General features: G+C 29.4%; 1 protein-coding gene across 1 annotated transcript in view; it reads left to right on the top strand.

Annotated features, from left to right (window-relative positions):
* Positions 1-21,503, top strand: part of LOC129960875 (solute carrier family 22 member 13-like) — a 105,313-nt gene that overhangs the window by 52,510 nt on the left and 31,300 nt on the right. Inside the window, exons 2-4 of the mRNA XM_056074583.1 lie at positions 3,254-3,357; positions 13,192-13,346; positions 14,175-14,343. Coding sequence (XP_055930558.1) covers positions 3,254-3,357; positions 13,192-13,346; positions 14,175-14,343 — 428 coding nt within the window. The remainder of the gene's footprint in view (positions 1-3,253; positions 3,358-13,191; positions 13,347-14,174; positions 14,344-21,503) is intronic.

The raw sequence follows: 21,503 nt of genomic DNA, 5'->3' as shown, positions 1-21,503 counted from the left end.
CATCTAAAATGTAAAATAGCATTAAAGCATATGTAAATTCACATGTAAAAATCAATCCCCAAATGTAAATATCACCCCCCCCCCAAATTGAAGCGAAATTCAAACGGTTTTCCAAAGAAACCTGTTCTAGCATTGAGAATTTTAAATTAAAAAAAATTCATTACTTCCACAAAAAATCGACTTTCCAAAGTAGTCACCTATCTAAAACAATTCTAATTCTAGGTGGATCACAGACGTTACGTTTCGATTGCATAACTGATAGAATATTTCATATTACCACAGTTATTATTGTAATGCAAAGTCAGTTTGCTGTAGAGATAACTGAGAAAGATATAATATCAACGATTGAAAATTATTTATTAGTTTTTCTGATCTAATTTTAACTCTGAAAGACATGGGCTAAATTTGATGCCTATCCGAGATCACAATAATGCTAGTTCAATATTACTAACCAATCCGGCCTCATTCATCGGTAATTTCTCGTCACCTAGGATATGATCACTAGTGATCAAAACCTGAATCAATTATAGCGATGTACCGTTAAAGAAATCGATATCTATATATTAAGAACAGTATTAATACGAAGGAAAGAAAAAAATGTTGAAATGTTAAGTTTATACGACAATAAACTATAATTACTGAGATATTCAATATCTAACAGTTATCTTTCATTAGCTTTTTTATATTAATGGAACACAAGAGAAAACATATTATAAATCAAAAGTAGGGATAAAATTGTCAAAAGACTTTGCCTATGTCCGCATCAAAAGGAAACGCCGCCAGACAACATTTTCTTCTGTGGAATGCAGATGATCTATTAAGATATTTTGCATAAATTTTATGCTTGACATAATCAAAGTGTAATGTGTCATTTGATGTAATCGACATCAGATAATTTTATATAATTTTTTTATAGCTCATGAGAAATTCTCAAAATGTTTTTGCACTCCATTCAATGAAGAATGGAAGAATAAAATAAAGATAACAATATCTCTTGATCCATTTCAGTACTTATGTATAAAGATAGTGACTGTAAAATATAATATTTTTTTTTCTTTTGAATATTTCAAATGAATCACTGGCAGAAATTTTCATTTGTACCTTTTAAAATGTCACGAATTGTTTTTATGTTCCAAATCATCATTCCTTTCCATCATATAATAAAGTATTGTGAAATTACGGTTTTCTTTAAATGAAGTGTGACTGTTGAGATATTTTTTTCTCATATTCTTGTAAATTCTTACACTCTGAAGTAAAGGAAGTTTATAGAAATTCATGTATATTTCGCCATTTTAAATAATGTAACATTTGACTATAATCAACATCATGCAAGTGAACGATGAATATATATCATTGAACCAGAGAAAGACTGTTTTGATATTAATAACTGTAATTCCGGAAGAAAAAAAAATTTCTCTATTAATAATTTATTTAATTTAATATTTTCTCTCGCAAAAATTATAATATGATAATATTTCGCAATTAAATTAATGAGGAAACTTACATTAATCAGTGAGAAGTTTTGACTGATAAAATCTTGAAACGTAACGAAAACATTCCATTAATATATGCCATAGGCCATCGAAGTTATTTTAAAGAAACGAATACAAAAATAGAAACAAGAGAGCATTTGCTTAAAAATTTGTTTTAAAATCCGTGAATCTAAATTAGTTATGTACATATTTAAATGCCTTATATGACTGAAAAAGAAATAAAGGAATAAATTGTAGTATTTCATGATGCTATTGAAAATATACTAACCAGTGTTGGTACTTCAAGTGAAAAACCCTTACTATTAACACTGCTTCATTAAATAAAATCCACTTATATTGTACAGACATAACTTTTATTTAAATTCAAGAATCATATACTAAACATTTCATTCAGAACTGTTAAAATACTTTCGTTCTGAAATAACTGCAATTATTAATTCAAAACGTTTTATAAATTTTTCTCTTCAAACATGTCTCTGACAATTCAAATGGTGTAAATAAATAGCATTATGAAAAGTATCGGCTTACAACCGGGAGATGGAAAGTTTGTTCATTGGTCTGTATATATTATTACGTCCTGAACTCTTGTTCATCTTAACTATGCAACCAGTAACAAGAAACGTTCCGAACTTCTCATTCAGACAACATTAATCGAACATTTTACATAAAATAGTGCCCAAAATCTTGCGAATCCTTTTTTAAAATAATTTCTTGCATATAAAAATTATGTGGACAGACGATGATCCAGGTAAAATACTATTTTTAAAATAAAAAAAAAATTCTTCCAGCCTTATTTAAAAAGAGAAAAATTAAATTTGTTTGCAATCAAATTAATAAAAGTTATTTATGAGTTGGGTACTTTCAGTCAAACGATTTATGGCAAGTAAGGAAAACTAAGGAATTTAGCGTTTCATTGACTTGAGAAAAAGTCTAAGAAACACCCTTATCTTTATAATGATGGAAACAGACAACCATAAAATTAACCAGAGATTGCCTATAATATGTTTTACACTAACCAAAATTTACTGCAAAGGACAAATAAGGACACTGATAATATTGTTTCAAAAAATGAACAAATTGCTGATAATACCTTTTGCTTATTTTCTTTCTTTATTTATTGTTTACATCATTCTAACATACGTAAAATTTATATATTTATAAATTTTTTGTCACTCATACTTATTTTAAGTGTTTTAAATATAACTTTACATTACTTTGTATACTTAGCATAGTCAGTCCTTTCACTTTTCTTCTCTTTTCAACGAATGTTGTGGTATGGAAAATAGATGGATAATACCGTAATTATAGTATGTTTCCCGTTTAACTGAATGCCCCTCTTACCTGTATATTATCTCTGGAATCACCAACATTCGTTTAAGCTGGACATACAAGAAAATGTTTTCTGTAAAAAGTTGTTGTAAAAAACCACGTTAAAGATTCTTCCACGATGTGGGGCAACCTTTGTCACAAATCACGCTTTCGACGTGCTAAAAGCATTTAGAAAACCAGGGTGGTTTTCACTCGTCTTCAAGTGAGCCATCACGAAATGTTTTGCTGTATGTCGTTAACCGCTCATGATCCGATTTCGTTAATGATGAGTCTTGCTTAGAGATCAGATGAGTGATATTTTTACCACACCCAATCAAGAAAGGAAGCATAGCTTTTAACTTTTGATTGGGGTTATTTAGAACTAGTTCTTAAGTTTTTTTATTGTTGTTTTCAACGACAAATGAATAATCCTTAATGGTTTATACTTTCAGAATGACTGGGTATGCGAAAATGCGTGGAGAGTTTATGTTGTCCATACCTTCTACTGGGTTGGGTCCATCCTCGGCCAACTTTTTTTCGGCTGCCTCACAGACAGGTAAGTCTCAGATTTGCCGAAGGCTATTACATTTAAACATATTCTAGAATTCGGTCAAGAGATTGTGAACAAGATAACATTAAAATGGTTTCAGTTGATTCTGAAAGAGAAAGTTTATCTCATCTAAGGGGAAGTTGAAGTTAGAAGATTTCACAGAGAGAATGCCTATAATTTCAAAAATCCTTCGAAATCTATACGTTGCTATATATCTCTAAACCATAATTTTTATGTTATTATAATTGAATTCTTTAAGAAATTTACCAAGAAAGAAATAAACTTTTTTTTCTTAATGATAGTTTTAGATCCGAAGTAGTAACGCAATTAAATAAAAAGGAAGTTGATAAATATCTTGAATCGTCCTTATGTAATACTCCATACTGATAATATAATATATCATGAATTGAATCGATCAACATATTATTTTATATTTAAATTACTATGGCAATATGTTTTGTGTTTAAATTTTCTTGGGTTCAATATGTGCACTTGACTATAGAAAGTAAATTGTTTTACTCATAAACTTCACATAAGTTTCTTTTCAATTTGAATGTTAATATATGTAAATCTTTCATTTCAAAAGCTTTTAAGCTAATTTTATGCAATGTTAAAAAAATCCGACGCGAAAAGATCTTATGTCAGATAGTAATGCATCGATTAAGAGGCATGACGCTCAGTAATCGGAAATTTTAACATCCACATTTTTATTCAGGCCAAAGCTGCAATGAGACTTGCGAAACTCTGATGATAATAAATCTAAGTATCTTTTTCGACTAAAAGGTGTTAGATTAAATCAGCCCTTTTCGCATACTTTAAAGTTAATTTGAAGGTTTGAAAATTATGATGCCAAGTTGCATCATAGACTTGATCATCGCTGTTGTACTATTTCAAGAAGAAAAGGCCACTGGCATGTTTGAGCTGTTATATAATCTTTTTTTTATAAATCTAGTGAATTTGGAAAAAAGGATGTTAAATCCAGAAAATGATTGCAAAATCAAATTTTTATTTAGTTTGCTCGGATTGCTTTCTTTTTCTCTATTTCTTAAAATTATTTTCTAGAAAAACTTTGTTATAAGAATCGAATATTTACAACCAATGTTTTTGCAAAAGGATATCTTTAGAATTAAGGTTATTATAAATTTTCGTTAATGAGAGAAGTATGCTCTTATCCACTTAAACTTAAAATGTTTTTCTTGAAGCTCCGAGTTAATTTCAGTACCATCTACAAGATCCATTTGTCTTGTTAACAACATTCAGCAAGAAGATATTTTTCCCCTGTTCATACAACAGCGGATAGACATTTAAATGTCCAAACAATAAGAATTTATTTCAGATAAAATATTTAGAAAAAATTCTATGGCACTAAAATGAAATCAAATAAATTTACATATTAGTTGTATCTTTTTTTATTTTAGCAAAACAATTTTTATAAAAATGCTATCACACAAAAAAATCACTCCTGATTCCAAATATGAGATCGCTAAATCAACCAAACAGCTGTCGTTTAATGCAACCTGTGATCTTGCCTATTTTCAAGTTTAAAGTACTTTAACCTGAACATTGTACGAAATTCATAACACTTTTCGAAACAATACGACGGATTTGATCAAACACAGTTTGTACTGTTGCTCAATTATTTAAAAAGTTCTAAGTCATAAACCAAGTTAGTAGAACTAAAGCACATATTAATTGTAAATGTAACTAACAGCAATTTTATTTCGGTAATAGGTTTTTGAAATCAATTTGTTATTTCAATTTGAACTAATTTAAAAAAGCATGGACGTTTTCTTAAGGTGTTGCTGCTTATATGTGATATAAACAAGAATCAAACAATTTTTCTTCTCTACAAATTAGACTGTCAAAATAAAAGTAAAATTGTGATGAAAGCCTTGGAATTATATTAGAATAACACTATTATGCATCGATCTTTTAGCAATTACATAACTGCTGTAACCAAAATTATTATTTCTTTATCTGATAAGAATGATATTCACTTATACTAATGACTGTTGAAACGACTTAACAAGGTTAAAAATTATCTTTAAGTTTATGTTGTTATCAAATGCATTCTATTTATAATTGTACGTCATTATATGAATTCACGTGGAACAAAGTGAAAATAGATGTCCTTTCAAGGGCTTTCTAATCGAGTTTGAACTTTCTGATAGTGTCTAAATAACGGCCAGCACTTACTGCCATCTTTCTTTAATTAATCAATTTGAATGCATAGGAAGTACACAAAGGATAAGGTGACCGGTTCCTTTCATACATGGAATGCCATAACACGACCCAAGACAGTTGCGATGCTTGAATTGCGTGCGACGATTGTTGGTGCATCGTATTTGAGACATGTTATGTGGAAATAATAACAATCATTATCATCTTGCGGTAGATGAAGTTCGAACTTTGGAGAAAAACAACGATCGGTGGCATTTTGGCAATTCTCAAGGTCATCTGCAGTCACCCTTCTTTCGATTTCAATGGACTGAACAGTTATGTAAGCAGGCGGCCTACTTATTTTCTCCCGGCAGTTGTTAAAAATCACATTGTTATTTGCCCCCGCTGTAAAAAAATAGTGGCGACAGTTCAATTTTCTTGAGGCAACGACGCGAAGAAAAACTAATTTCGTGCAAGTTAATTTATTTCGCATAAAACTTCGGTAGAAACCCTATTATTTTCACGCTGTTGTCTCCAAACTTCCTTTCTTATTGGTAGGTTTAACAATAAAATGAATTTGTAACTTTCCGAAATTCCTAGGTTTTCACATTAATTTTCTCTAAATTATTTCTATGACCAGGGATTCCCAGAGAAAGTCACTGACGATGGTTAATGTGTAGTTTTCTTCATTCAGAAATCATGTATCTTGCAACGAGGAGAAAATCGTATACAAGCAAAATAAGATGCATTTTGAATGTAGGTACCCTGATATCAAGTTCATCAACAATAAAAATGATTCCCAGATTATAAAATGATGACTGTAGTACATCAAATATCGATAGAGATATCATATGGCAAAAGCCGGATCTTGTATTTTATTTGTCTACTTCGCAATATTTCCTTTCCTTCAGCAGGATATTGTGAATTTTTTATCCAATTCATCCTGAGAAAAAAATATAAATGATTTTTAGCATGAAATTTTTTTTAACTTTCTCATACAGATCTCTTTTATAAGATTATCTTGTATAATATTTTAAATGATGGACAACGGCAATTTGGAAACGTCTTAAAGGATGTGGTTGATTTAAATGAAGAAACCTTTTTTTTCATCCAAAAAAATATTCAAGGCGATCAATTTATTCTTCAACATAAGAAATGTGAAACATCATAGCGACGTAACTTATAAAAATTAATTCACACCCAGCAACAAATGCTTAATCACCCAGATAATATATGTTCATGTATTTGCATAATCCATAAGATAAAAAAATTTCGATCTTCAGTTTGCCCTACAGGCCGTAACCCTAAACCAGGCCGCCAACAGTTTCACTCGTTGTTTAAGAGAATGGAAAACAAAATATTTTATTTCAAAAAGTTCTAGAATTTGTCAAGATAAGAGAATGATTTTTTTAGTAATCACGAGTACATTGCATTAATTTAAAATTAATATAATTCAATTTGAATATCACAATAATATTTCCATATCTTTAACCTATTTATCTTTAACATATTATTTCCCTATTTTTGAAGTAATTGCCCATTGAATAATTTGTATTATAAAAGGACGACGCGAATTTTCATCTCCATTGTCCATTAATTTAATACCAAACTTTTCATTATTGCGTAGGTAATTTTTAAAGAGCACTCATTTGGGTAAAAATAGATTTTGCAACCAGAATAATAAAGTGTCTTATGAGGGACTTCGATGAGTTGTTTCACAGGACCACCAACGTTTCCTAAATTATTATCATATTTAAACGTCTTTTTAAAAGCAGCGAGTCAGAATTATACTTCTAATTATACGCACGATTTCCTCGGTTAAATGCAGATATTTTTAGCGATTCATGTTCAAAGTAATCTTAAAGAATATGACTTCAGGAACTTGGAATCTATAATTAAGAAGCGAACTAATCCCAATTTAGTGGTAGCCGGGTCGAAGACTTTCTGCATTTTAAATTGCCTCATTCTAATTGCCTTCATTTAAACAAAAGGTGAGAAATAAAAATGTCACCTTTACTATTTGAATAATTGTATGGTTATGAGCTGAACTTTAAGTGCTTTTGGATCTTGTAAAACGGGGATTACAGTTCTTAACCTAATGATTAGCAACTTCTTGTTGAATTATTGAATATAAAATAATGTCTTATTCGCAGATGTATTTAAATTTCTTTCTAATAAGACAGTCTTATCTCTTTTTATTGTATTATTGACCACCTACATAGTACTATGATGGAGGTATGTGCATGTAAAGAGAATGCCAAGGTAGTTTTTTTCATTAAAAATAACAACATATTTATTATGGATCTTTGATCTCTTAAATGCCACAGAGGTTCCTATTGATCAGGATGGCATGTATCTAACGAGTAAAAAGAGACTATTACTCTCTAATTTTTCCTAGGCAAATGCACTCAAAATGAGAATTATGAAATGGATGTGCTAAGACGAAGCATGAGTTCCTGACGCTATTTGACATAAATTTTATTTAGTTTTTTTCGTTGTATTTAAAACGTATTCAATATTTAACCAATCAATATCATTAATTCATAAATAAAATTGAGATCTCTATTAAACTTTCAACCGGCTGGAACGTAGAAAGTCATCCCAACGAAACTCTCATGTAACGGCTCGAATGTAGAAGTCGTTCATCATTTATTATCCTAAGACCGACTGAAACGTAAGAAAATCACTTTCTGAAAATTATCCTAATAACGACTCTGACCTTAAAAATCTTAATTGCTTTCCACTTTTACGATAAGAACCATTTTACAAAGATACAGATGCTGAATAATCGACGGTTAATGGGTTAACTGTGGAATTTCAAGATTTTAAACTTTAATTCACACTTTTTATGAAATTTATGAATTCAAATGTTTCTATCAACTAGTTTATTGTTTTCAAACTAATATCATAAAAATATTAAATTATCGTATTTATTTTATGAATTAAAAATGTCATTTCACTTACTCGCAAGCACAGGTATTTTTTTTTCTTAATTTTTCCATTAAATAGCAGGATTTCAAATTTGAGAAACTTAAGGTTCATGAAAAGAGACAGTAAATAATTACGGAAATGGCCTCAGTCCTAAATAGTGATTTCAGTCATTTCTAAAGGAAAAGAAATATTTTATGTAAAATTTTGATATTCTATGTAAAATAATGATATTATTCTATCTAAAATTTTTAGATTTTTATAGAATATTGATGATAGCATTTTAAATAAAGAGAAATTTAATGCTTTTAATTTTAAAAATAAATACATAAGGATTTACCAATGCTGATTACATTGTATTATAACAATAGAAATAACTATTTCTGGAAACATTATATTTTAACAATCGGAAATTGTATATTTTCCTTTCGTTGGTCAGTTAATGAAAGTTAAGTTTAATGATTTTGTAGCACTAATTTTTTTTCTTGAATTATAGTTTTCATTTAATCAAGAGTATTCAAATTTTTACTTAGCTATTTACTACTTTCTAATAAAGGAATATTTTCAATAACTTTCATAAGTGAAGTAAATATGATATTTTTCTAGTCTTAATTTAGCAAATCAATTTTAAATCCTGAATTGCGTTTTTAACTGGACTGATATACTATAAATCGACATTTCAAGGACAACAATCGATGTATCATTTTATAAGTTATGATTGACCTTAACAGGATGAGTGTAGACATAGTGTTTAACTTTTTAATTTATTCCCATTTATTATCTCGTATTTCAATTATTTAATTCATCAACAACTTAATAAATGTTTCTCTTAAAAAAGGTTTCTTTCGATAAATTCATTTTTAAAAAAATCATTTTTAGGTTCATTATTGGGATAGATTACTTACAGTAAAAGCAAATTTGTAAATCATTTATCACCATAGATTTGCAAACAAATTATATCCTATTATCTACTTTAAATTATTCACAACATTTCCTTTAGAATGCATTTGGATTTTGCGATTATCTCCAAGTAATATTTGGTTACGAATATAAAAGAAAACATTTATCAAAGTTTCGCATGCTCAGCATATACATTTCTCCTAATTAGCAAAAATAAGAAGGGCATATCAAAACATTTTTACAAGGCAAAAAAATTGGAAATTCAATCCAATCTTTTTGATTTTCTTATGTTTGTAAAGGTGTTTCTACATATGTGTTGAACATGCTAACATATATAATGGAAATTTTTATTATCATGGTTTAAATAATAACTGTAGATTTTCGTCTCGATTTGATGCAACTTTAATTTTGAATTATATTAAATAGTAATTTATTATTTCAGCTTATAACAAAAACTGAATTTAAACTGGACAGATAATTTATTTAAAGTATTGAGTTATATATTAGTGAACTCTTGCTCAGCACATTTAAAATAATTCTTATCCTCTATTGTACTTCTCGTTTTTACAGATCGAACTGGTTTTCTAATTGTGAAGGGAAATAATTAAAGTATATAAACATAATATAATAATAGGATAAATTAAATTGCATATCTGATGCTTATGATTTTTTAAAGCTATGATTTACAGAAAAGAATAAAAATATTATGATGGATATAATGAAATGCATGACTAGAACGAAGTTATCATTTTTAATACCTTTTTGACGTATTTTCTGTGTCATCACGAAAGCGTATGTTTAAAAACCTTATTTACTTACAGGGATCAAAGTCTAAATCTTTGAATGCCAGTAAACTTCTTTAATATATAACTAAACTGTGTTCATTAATAAGTTATGCCTTAGCGGATGCACCGTATGTATCTTTACTTAAAAAATTGCCAATGTCTTCTAACGGGCAACATTAATGAACGCTCTCATGATCTCATTATAGGATTATAATTTAAAAAACAAATTTTCATATGAATTTAGGTAGCAATAAACAATCAGTATTCTATGAGTAATTTGTTGGCACAACCCTAATAATATAATTATTTATTATGCCACTGTTCTATCGTTGGCCAATATGATTTATGAACTACTCTCTCCAATCAGCGTCTCGTAATCGAATTTTATTTGACATTAAGGTGACAAAAACTTCAAATTCGAGATAGATCTTATACACAGGTGTTAAATCCGTTGAATTTGTATTCCTATTTCATAAATAGATATGGAGTTATTCAAAGTATATGCCCCGTCAGAGGAAATTTCGAAGAAAGATATAGGAACTGATGAGAAATTAAAAGTAAATGAAAGCCTTCAAAGAAGCAAACATGAAAAAGGAGTATATCCAGCAATAGAAAAAAAAAGTGTTTTTTCTTTGTCTTTTACTACTAACTATACTTCCATACTTTCAAAAAGACGCTTGCTGATTCGATATCAGTCTTGTGGTCAGATTTGATTATATATTTAGAGTTTCATTTTGTGGAGAAGAACAGTACTTCCAAGGTCATTCTGCGAATTTTGTGGTCACAGAAAAATAACAGTCATAAGTTCTTCCATTAAATGTTCTAGACTTCATATATATCTTCAGCGATGAAATCAGCTTCCGCTACTTGGGCCAGATTCTAATGCCTATAGTTCCTTGAACAGCCCGCTCCTTGAACTAATGTTTCTCTTATCATCTTCGTCTACTATCGAATGACTGTCACCTGTGTTGCATTAGAAATCTTCAAGTTCTCAAAACATATGGATACTAAAAACAAGCTAACTTTAATCTTGAACTTGCTCGTAGCGCCTGAGTGGAAAGGAATTAATGAGGGAATGACCATTCTATGCATAATTCAAGTTGAGTAACTAGTTTCTTATACGTCGGCATCGACTTGAGTCGCACAGATAAGATCAGTTGAAATCACTATCTGCAGTAACGGTCGTCCAAGCTATTGTTCTCGCTTCGTATCCGTGTTTAGAATTTCACCGTGGTAGATTTGATGGTGATGTCTTTTTGCCCATTTACGAATTTCACTTCTTCGGCCATCTGCGAAATTGCTCAGTTTCCTTAGGAATTTACAGACTTGTTTTGAAGTCTCGTGGAGAATTTTGTCCAGACAATTTAACATTTTTTTTCTTAAAAGGTCCCATTTATTCTATTCACGAAATAACAATTTGCTTGATGCTTACTCAAAACATTTCATGTGTGGTTGAATGACAGCTACATTGTGGCTGTTAATGCTTAAGTATCCAAGCTACTAATGAACAGAAAATATACTGTATCGTATTGTTTGATAATGAACGCATGACAATTGCATCGCCAGCGTAACTTACCATTATGAAAGTTCCGGAAGAAGTGATAACATTCCTGTGATAAAATCCATTTTGGAAACAATACAATAAAATTCGGAGGCATAGCCAATGTGTTCTATTATTGAAAAAGCTGGTTACTTGGAAAGTTCTTAAGGGGCTACACATTAAACGACGTTTGTGGTGAAAAGGATTTATTAGAATAATATCCAGTGGTAGAATAATATTCATGCTACATTAAAAAAATGTGGTGATTTAAGTTTTCCATTCAATTTTATTTTCGAGAATTAGCCAGTTACTATACAAAATGTCCTTTTTTCAATAATATTTTACATACTAATATTATTACTTTTTATCAAGCAATATATAAAAATGCCATAGAACTTTGAAGCTAAAAAAATAGTGCGGTTCAGATAGAAAATGAGAATCAACGTAAAGAATAGCGTAAAGAAAAAGGCGGTTATCAAAAAATTCCTGAAAAATAATCTTGTACAAGTAAAAAGTAAATTAAATGTTTCCGCGTATCATTCCTCTATGGAAAATCGTTTCGAGGTGACAGGTATGGGATTCTGAAATGAACAATAGATAGTTTGATTACTTTTTATTTCAAAATCTGGCAGCCATTAACTCGTGTTCTATCTAAGATCCAAATCAAATTTAACATTCTAAATATGAGTCAGACGTTAATTTAAAAATCATGCTAAAAATTTTAAATACGACAACAGAGTAAAGATTATAAGCTAGTCATAAATTAAGTAAAAAACAAACGATAACACTATTTTATTTCATTCCTAAATCACAAACTCCTAAATGATTATTTTATCCAAATCAATAAAAGCTTAGTTTGAAATTATAAACTTTTCTTAAATATATTATGTGTCTCTTTAATAAAATTGCTTTGTTTAATTTTATCGTAAGGAATTGTTTTCAAAAAACAGAAGCTTGACAATATTTGTTCATATTGTATCTATATATTTCAAAATTTTTAAAACTTATTTATCCTAATATTAAGAGGAAAATATATATTTAAAGTTTGATTATAGCCTAGACTGCAAAGTCAAGTACTTCGCTGATTTTTGTCACTGGCAATTATGATTAGGCTAATTTTATTGCAAAAGTTGTTAAATGTCTGCAAGAATTTTTCATAAACATTCTGACAAAAATTATTAATTCAACTCATATTTTAAAAGCTGGTAGATATTACTTATTAATTCTCAAGAACTTACTAAAAAGCTATGCTTTTCTTTTGTCTAGAATGCTTCAAAGCAAAATAAATTATGTAATGCTACAAAATAAAAAATGAATCACACATCAGCATAAAACAATATCAACCAATAATACGTTTTGTATAATGTTATCAACAATTTAATTTTTTTTCTATAATAACATACTATATGTACTGATTCTTTTAGTTTTTTTTTTCTAAATAATTTTTTATATACTTTCTCCTGTGAACAGAAATAAAAAAAAAATAATTTATAGCAAAAAAACCATAATGGTCCATTTTTTTTCCAGGCTGGGTCGGAAGAAAACATTTTGCTGGGTAGTGCTTTTGTCAGTACTATCCAATCTGGGAACTATCATGGCTCCGGATCATGTGACATTTACAGCTGCTCGTTTCTTAACAGCATTTGGTATATCAACTATATCAACAACATCTTTCATGATAGGTAAGACTTTCTTTTTTTATAATGAAACTGGATACGCAACTTTGAATTATGATTCTGAAAGTCATTTGATTGATTATATTGTGCGGAAAACTATTCTAAATGGAAATGGCAATGTCGATTTTTTTTAATGCTGTTTTCTTGTTTCTGTTAAGTAATTGTTGAACATTAGTAATATATTCTAACCCACGTATAATTTATCAATGAGAACAATGGTCTTCTATCAGAAAGAGAAAAAAAATCATGGTAATTAATTATAACTACGCATTGTCCTTCTATATCAAGAAAATTGCATTGGAAATGCAATTCTTTATTCTTTTGATATTATAGTTTGAAGCATAACCCAGCCCTTTAGGAATGCGGGAATTCAACCACGAAATTTCTTCAAGAATAATTTCAGACTGCGAAAAAGAATTATATAATTAGAAACAAGTTTTAAAATTCTGTTTCATATCTTTTCTGGAATGCGAGTGAGAAAATCTAAACCCAACAAAAAGTAAACCCTTGAAGATTATCAGTACCTTGACCTAACTATATTTAGCTTTTCAGCTTGAAGTGAGTGGGTTTGAATAGTAAATCTATGGTAGGAATACCTCTCACCGATGTCAGCTACTAACTACAGATTTTTTTCTTTTTGTAAAAGCATTACCTTTTACAATTTTTATTGCTTTAATTTTTAACTATTTTTTTCTTAAGTATTAAAAACTCGTTACGTTTTTGAAAGGCTAAAGATGTATTTTTGTAAGAAATTTAATAATTAATTATGGCTTGATTTTTTTTATTCCTGTGACAATTTAGATCTTGCAATTAAATACCATATTCTTGTTTCAGTAATGGAATACACGGGTCCAAGGAACAGAACTATTGTTCTCTGTACATGGGCTGCATCATGGACATCTTGTGCAGCTATGCTGCCATGGATGGCGTATGCATTAAGTAACTGGAGGTGGTTGCTTTGCATACCCTTTCTACCAGCTTCTGTTCTTTTATTTGTTTCTTGGTAAGTTTATTAAAGTATTCTATTAATTTTTATAATAATAAATAATTAATTTGAGATGCTTCAATTTGGATAAATAATTCGGTAAGTATCTCATGTTAAATCTCAGAATGAAGAGATTTAACAGGGATTCTATATATTTTTAAAAATGAGAGCATGGCAGAGGATTCGAATATAACTGCTGGTAAGAAGCTTTTTTGTTCTCTTATAATATGCAAAGATTCTGCCAGAAAGTTTCAAAAGTAAGTAAAAAATATTTTTATCATGTTACTATTTTTATTAGTTTTGTATATGATTATTCTCAGGACACATATGAGAAAATTCCATTTCTAAAACTATAATCATTTAAGGGCTCGTCTTTGTTCAATTTGATTTCCATCCTAGCTATTGTTTCTTTTAATAACAAGAATAACAAGTATCAAGATGATTCATCAAGAAATGTCTAATTAGCGAGTTGCACACGATCAGAAACATCGTGGGCCTTTAATGCCCTGAGATCAATATCTACTTTCACATATTCTATTCGCTTCAAAACTTTCAAGGTTTTGTTTTCATCTCTTCTCCATTTCGTCATTCACTGCAGTAAGTTCTCTTAAATGAAGCGACTCTAAATGGTATTTCGTAGCATTCTAAATATTGGAATAGAAGATATCAATCAGACAAGGAGGGAAATCATTGGTAATCTAGGATGACTTGCTCTTTTACCATTGGGCACTTATTATACAACTTCCTTATACATTATACATTTGGTAGATTAAAATCATTCAAATGAATTATGATGCTAAACTGCTTTCATTCACTAAAATTGATTGATCATATTCTTGTGTATAGTACAAATTGAGAACGCGTATTCCTTGAATCCTATTTTCTAATAATTCGCATTAACTATCTTAATTTATTTTTTTAACATGAACTTAGAAAATTAACCTAATTTACTTAGGGTTATAAAACGCATCATTGCCCGACAAATCATGCGAAAATCATTTTTACTTTCTTATATACGAACTATAAAGGTTGTATTGTAATCCTCAAGAATTTAAACGAATCTGCACATTTCATACCTTCTTTGCAAAAAACGCTTTTTCCAAAAAACGCATTTTATGTATTATATCTTTGTCTATCAAGCGGTCTCTTTGTGATCTTGATAACTCAAAAGCGCTTTAAGCTAAGTGGAGGAAACTTGGTATATGAATTTAAGAACAAATTTGCAGATTTCTATAAAATTGTGAACTAAATACATTTTGAGGAAGTCTGCCTGACTGTGAACTAGATAGCTGCAAAACGCAGAGTTAGGTAGAAGAAATTTGGTACACAGCTTTAGCGTCTAAAATATAGATACTTTTTTCGTCAAAGAGCAGACCATTTGTTGGTCTGTACTTTTACATGAATGTAAACGCAATAAATCATAAGTGCAATTCTAAATCAATGAAATTAGGCATGCTATCTTGTGACTACAATTGTAGTTTTGTGTCAAATTTTAATATCAATCGGTCTGAAAAAACCCGTTGAAAATTCATATTCCCGCGATAGAATTAGTAAAAAGGCTAAATTCACGCCAAAGAACTATATTTCGTAACTATCATTCAACAAAGCCGTACAAATTATTCTTGGTCTTCTTACCCAAGGTCCACAATTTTATGCAGAGGAAAAGAGATAAGACCTTTATTGAAGAAAATCCGGGAAAGTTTCGAGGAAAATACTCTCGCTGGTTTTAGCTGGGACAATGAGTGGAAAAAGGAACTGCCTAATCTTGATATTTTCTCACATTATCTAGGTTCGGGTCGGATTGAGTTTTCTTTTAATGAAGCTGTTTCATGCGAATAAGTAAATTGATGAAATGAGAACTACTATAGCTTTGGCTAGTGTATAGAACTTACTACACGATGCTACAGTAAAACACCTCTGAAAAAGCCGGAATAATTTGCATTCATTATCCAACGAAAATTATTTATGTTTCCTGATTCCTCCTGATTTGGTATCAAAATGTAATTGAGCTAATTATATAAGACTCTAATACTTTTAATACATTTTTTGATGAATTTCTACTTCATATTCAAAAATATGTAAATTTAAGTTTTATTTAAATGCATTTAAACGTTATGTGCATAGAATGAGACGCGCAATGGTTTCAATGTGTATTTTTAGTATAAATGTAAGAAATATGAACTAATTGTAAAAATTTTTGAAATTGTGTTATCTGAGGACTGGGCGTAACTAAACAACTGACATCAGAATGATAATTATTCTAAAACTAATTTTCAATTTTAAAAGGATTTTCTTGACTATTATCTCGAAACGAAAATAAGGAATTGTAAATTAATTTCATGTTTGTATTAATGATGAAATTAATTTTAAATGTGTATTAAACTAGTCTATAAAAGCATTTGGTCACTTCAACTTTTAGAGATTCATTAAAGTACGGTACTGTTTGTAGTGAATTTTCTTTATTTTAAGTAAGAATAATAATAGAGATATAGTACTATTTTCTAAGTAATAAAATCTATTGAGAAGTTCGAAACTCGTTGACCGTATACTTTTATATAAGCTATTAATATATAGATTTTAAAAATATCAAATTATAACATGAACAACTAAAACAATAAAACTTTTCCAGATTAAAATGGATATTTGAATGTCAAAACACAATTTTAAATTGATTCATTCTTATTAAGTTTTATACAGATACTTTCTATATTTTAAGAAAAGTTTAAAATACTATCGCCTTATGCTTACTATATCCTAGCCTTATTAAATTCTTTTAATAATCTTATGAATTATATTAAAAGAAAACGGAAGAAAAAATATCAATAAATATTTTTATTTATAAAATACTAAGTTTTGAACAAAATTCGTAGGTAAATTTAATATTTTATGAAGTGACGTATTTTTCAGATTTTTGTGGATTGATAGTAATACTATCTACTTGAAGTATTGCTAACAGATATTGAGAAAGTTTATCCCACAAGAATTTTTTCACTATTTGTGAAACTTGTTTAAGGTTAAAGGATTTCATTAAAATTGCATTTCAGAAATTTTCCAAAGTACCTACAACGGTCGAATGACGAAACTAATTGTTATAGACGAAACTATTGTAAGTAGAAACTTCGGCTCTGAAATTGGTTTCACTAAAAAACATACTTTAACGTATTCAATTCGCCCGCCAATTCGGAAGCTTATAACTTAATCATTTCTGTTTTTTTTTTTTTTTTTTTTTTTTACACAAGTTCAGTCATTTGCAAACTGTCATTCCTTGTGTATCAATTTTATGAGAGATAGATGTCAATAAACAACCTTCGCGCTATTGCCTTATATTCTGTTTCAAAATTTAAAAATTGCTCCTCAAGCTATGGAATTGATTAATTCGACTTTGGATCACCATTTTGTGAGTAATTCAACAGTAAAAATGGTGTTTACTGGATTTTGCGAGGAAAATTTTAGTCTTGAACATGATCCCCTTCCAAGCGCAGTAAGAAAAATTTGGAGACGAAGGACTTAAGTTTTATTGGATATAAATTCATCCCAAACTCAAGAAGAGCTATCAGAACAGTTAAGAGTTACTCACCAAGTAATATCACTTCGATTGCATGCAATAGAAAAGATACAAAAAAGGGGAATGGGTTCTTCATAAACTGAGGAAGAACACACACACAAAAAAGAATAGTTGACAAAAATTGAATGAATTTGCTCTCTCTGTACAAAAGAAGGAATGTTTTTCAAAAATTGATTAAAAGGGATAAAAAGTTGATTTTGTATGAATCAATCCATGCTTTTCTAAACGAAAAGCATGGATTGATCCATTCCAGCCATCAGAATCTTTTGAAAAAACGATTATTTATGTCAAGGAATTGTTATTGTGTGTCTGGCGGGATTGTTACTGTGTGTCTGGTGGGAGTCATTCACTATGAGCTTTTGAAACCTGGTCAAACTGTTACAGCTGAACGTTAACAGGCTCAGTTGATCAAATATTCTGAAGGAAAAAGATCATTTACAGACCAACGAAGGCGGAAATAGATAGTTTTACACTACAATGTTCGTCTACATACAGCAAAACGAACTCAGAAACTCATTCTCCTCCTTGGCTAGAAATTTACCCAGCATGCGACATATTCTTCAAACTTTGGTCCTTCTGATTACTAGTTATTCAGATCGATTTCTCCATATTTGAAAGACCAGCGATTCACGCAAGTTGAAGATGTGCGAAAATGGTTCACTGACTAGTTTACTTCGAAAGCACAGACATTAAACGTCTACCCGATAAATGACAAAAAACCATTGAAAGTAATAATGAAAATCTCAATTATTAATCCCTGCAACAGTATCTTTTCAATAAAGTTGAATTTGACCAAAAAAAGCCGAATTTCTACTTGCACTCCTAATACAATAAATTAAAAAATCTATTTTTAGTTACAATGATTTTTTTTAATCATTTTTACCTGGTCATGACTTAAAATTATGAATTTTCAGCAGTTTTCCCTTGCAGCTTCAAATCGGAACTTGAAAACAGCATTCATCCATTCGCTGTTTCCCTCTAAAAGAAATGAATTAGATAAGGAAAATTAATGGGTTGATATTGATTCATTTATCCAAGGAATAAATCAACCCGTCTCTTTGTTTGCTTTTTCGAAATACACATAATTAAATTTTTTGCCAAATCCTTTATTCTTGACCTATGGTTAGATGATACAGATATCAACTGAGTCGGCTCCCTCAATGCAAATTTTCAGACTGTACCAATCTAAAGTCTTTTGGCCCAAAACAAATTCGAACATTCGAAAGGACAACTTTCATTTTAGAGAAGTTCTAAGTCTTAAAAAAGCGATTATATGATCCTTAGACCTAAGTTCTGATATTTGGATAAAGTTGATACGAATAAAAGGTTTTCAGCAAAAATCTTAAATTAAAAATCTTAAAAAATTCCCTTTTTATATAAACATAGCATTGAAAGAATAAAATAATTTCTTTTTTGGATGTTTGCGTGCATTTTAAAATATTTATTCATGTAAAATAAACAAATGGCATATATTAAACTTTGTATGGGATACCTTTCATATATTGTATAAATATCGACATTAATAAGGATATCCTCTACAGTATTGTGTTACTGAAATGAGCATTGGATGCATAATTGATCGGTCCTAATTAGAAGCTACTAATCGATGCGAAGCATGACAAACATTTAATGTCTATCTTAATACGCCTTCGGAAATCTTAAAGTGATATGAAAAGTAAACACATCAACTGAAAAATGATACGTTTTTCGACGCAAGGTTTTCGACCTCACGCGCTCAGAAATCTCGTAATGAGACATTGTGAGATGCCGAACTTCCTCGGATGCTTCGTAATGTCAGCATTCGCAACAAGAAATAGCGAATTGAATAGTGAAATGGCGTGGTCGCTATTATTCATTGTGATGATAGTGAAGTGGAACAGCTTTCGTCATTAGGAAAAAAAGAGAAACATTTTGGCGAATGAACACACTAAAACAGGAACATTTCCGAAGTTTGATTTGCAGGATCGTTTTCTTTGTTTCGTTCCGGTTCGGCTCTCCCACACGTGGCATGTTTATTTATTTTTTTTATCGCTTCATTGTTTCAACAGCTGTTAAACTCACAAAAAGCAGTAATCATTTTCACAGTCGAGATGTCACAATGAAGATTCTCCGAGTAAAACAGGAGCTTAACAATTAAATGCAGATGTTGCTTGCATACGCCGAGATTGTATAAAAGAATTTTTTTAGCACGAAACATAACTAACTCTTATAGGAAGAACATTGACCTACCCGAGTACCTTCTCTCTTAAGAACTAACTGAATTACTATGTTTAGTAAATGATTCAAGAACCATAGTCATTGGAATTCACTTCAAGAAATTTTTAATTCAGGAAAATTCAGTATTGAATTTTATAGCTTGATCATCCTTGAAAAGTGAGAAATTTCTTCAATTTATATTTTAAAATCATTTTTAGCCTGCTGTTTTTACTGATATTTTTCTCATGTAAAATAAACATCGAAGATGGAATTTTGTAGTTACATCTTCTTTGTTACTATTAAAAAACGTTTTCATTAATTATGATAACGAGGCAATACATTTGAAATTCTCTATAATGAAATATTATGGTAAACCATTTGTTGTAAAGGAAGGTAGCATTTGTACTCTTGCTAAGATAATTTCATTTGATATGGATCAATTCTTAAAATTTGTGTAATATTTTGATTTCTTTGCGCTATCGAAGGAAATAATTTATCTTTTGAACCAGTTTTTACCTTTTTATATGTGAATCTCAATGGGACACAACGGGACTTTCAAAATGCACTCTTGATTTTCCCTGAATGAAATTCTGTTTCGTTATCAATTGACAAAAAAAAATTATGAAATTAGTTACAAGCTCATATATTCAAGTTGAAATTCTAAAGAAAATATTAATTTTAAAATTTATTTCTAAGGAGAAACACTTCATTTGTGTCAAATTTTAATTGAAATTTTTTTGATATAATTTATATTATAATTGTTTCCTGAAATAAATAAAAATTTCTTATTTTATGAAATTTCTGAGTTTGCATTCTTTTCATAAATTTCATAATATGAACTCCTAAACGACTCTTTATAAGGATCCAATTGTTTTGTGAGCAGCTTCAAGAGAAATAAGTACATTTATTTCTATATATATCTACAACTAAACTGATTAAATTAGTTTAGGTAGAATAAATTAATTTTTTAGCAATTACATGCTTTTTACTTATTTTTTAAATATCTTTTAGCTAAAAAGGAATATGATTTGAATATTTCTTTGAATTGTTATGATTTGAATTCACTGTAGAGTGCTTCAGAACTATATAAATAATTTTTAAAAATATCAGATTTGTACGAATATACTTTTTTTCTAATATGTTCATTGATATTTTATTCATTTTTAAAATTCACTGTCGTAATAGGGTATAAAGTAGAAGTATTCACTAAATGGTGAAAAGAAAATCGGTGAACTACTTAGGAAGAAAACTAAAAATTCAGTTCTTTAAGCGTAACCTATTATGTACGGCAAGCAATGAAATATGACAAATTCGCTAAGGTTGTCACGGACATCAAGTTCATTGACAACCGTTGATTCGGTAATACATGGTCTTCATAAAATTTCTGAATGCCTCATTCTAGTTCTTCTAACAATAA

Source organism: Argiope bruennichi, chromosome X2 (genome assembly GCF_947563725.1).
Source record: "Argiope bruennichi chromosome X2, qqArgBrue1.1, whole genome shotgun sequence".
Classification (NCBI taxonomy): Eukaryota; Metazoa; Arthropoda; class Arachnida; order Araneae; family Araneidae; genus Argiope; species Argiope bruennichi.
This window is presented reverse-complemented; position numbering and strand designations above follow the sequence as displayed.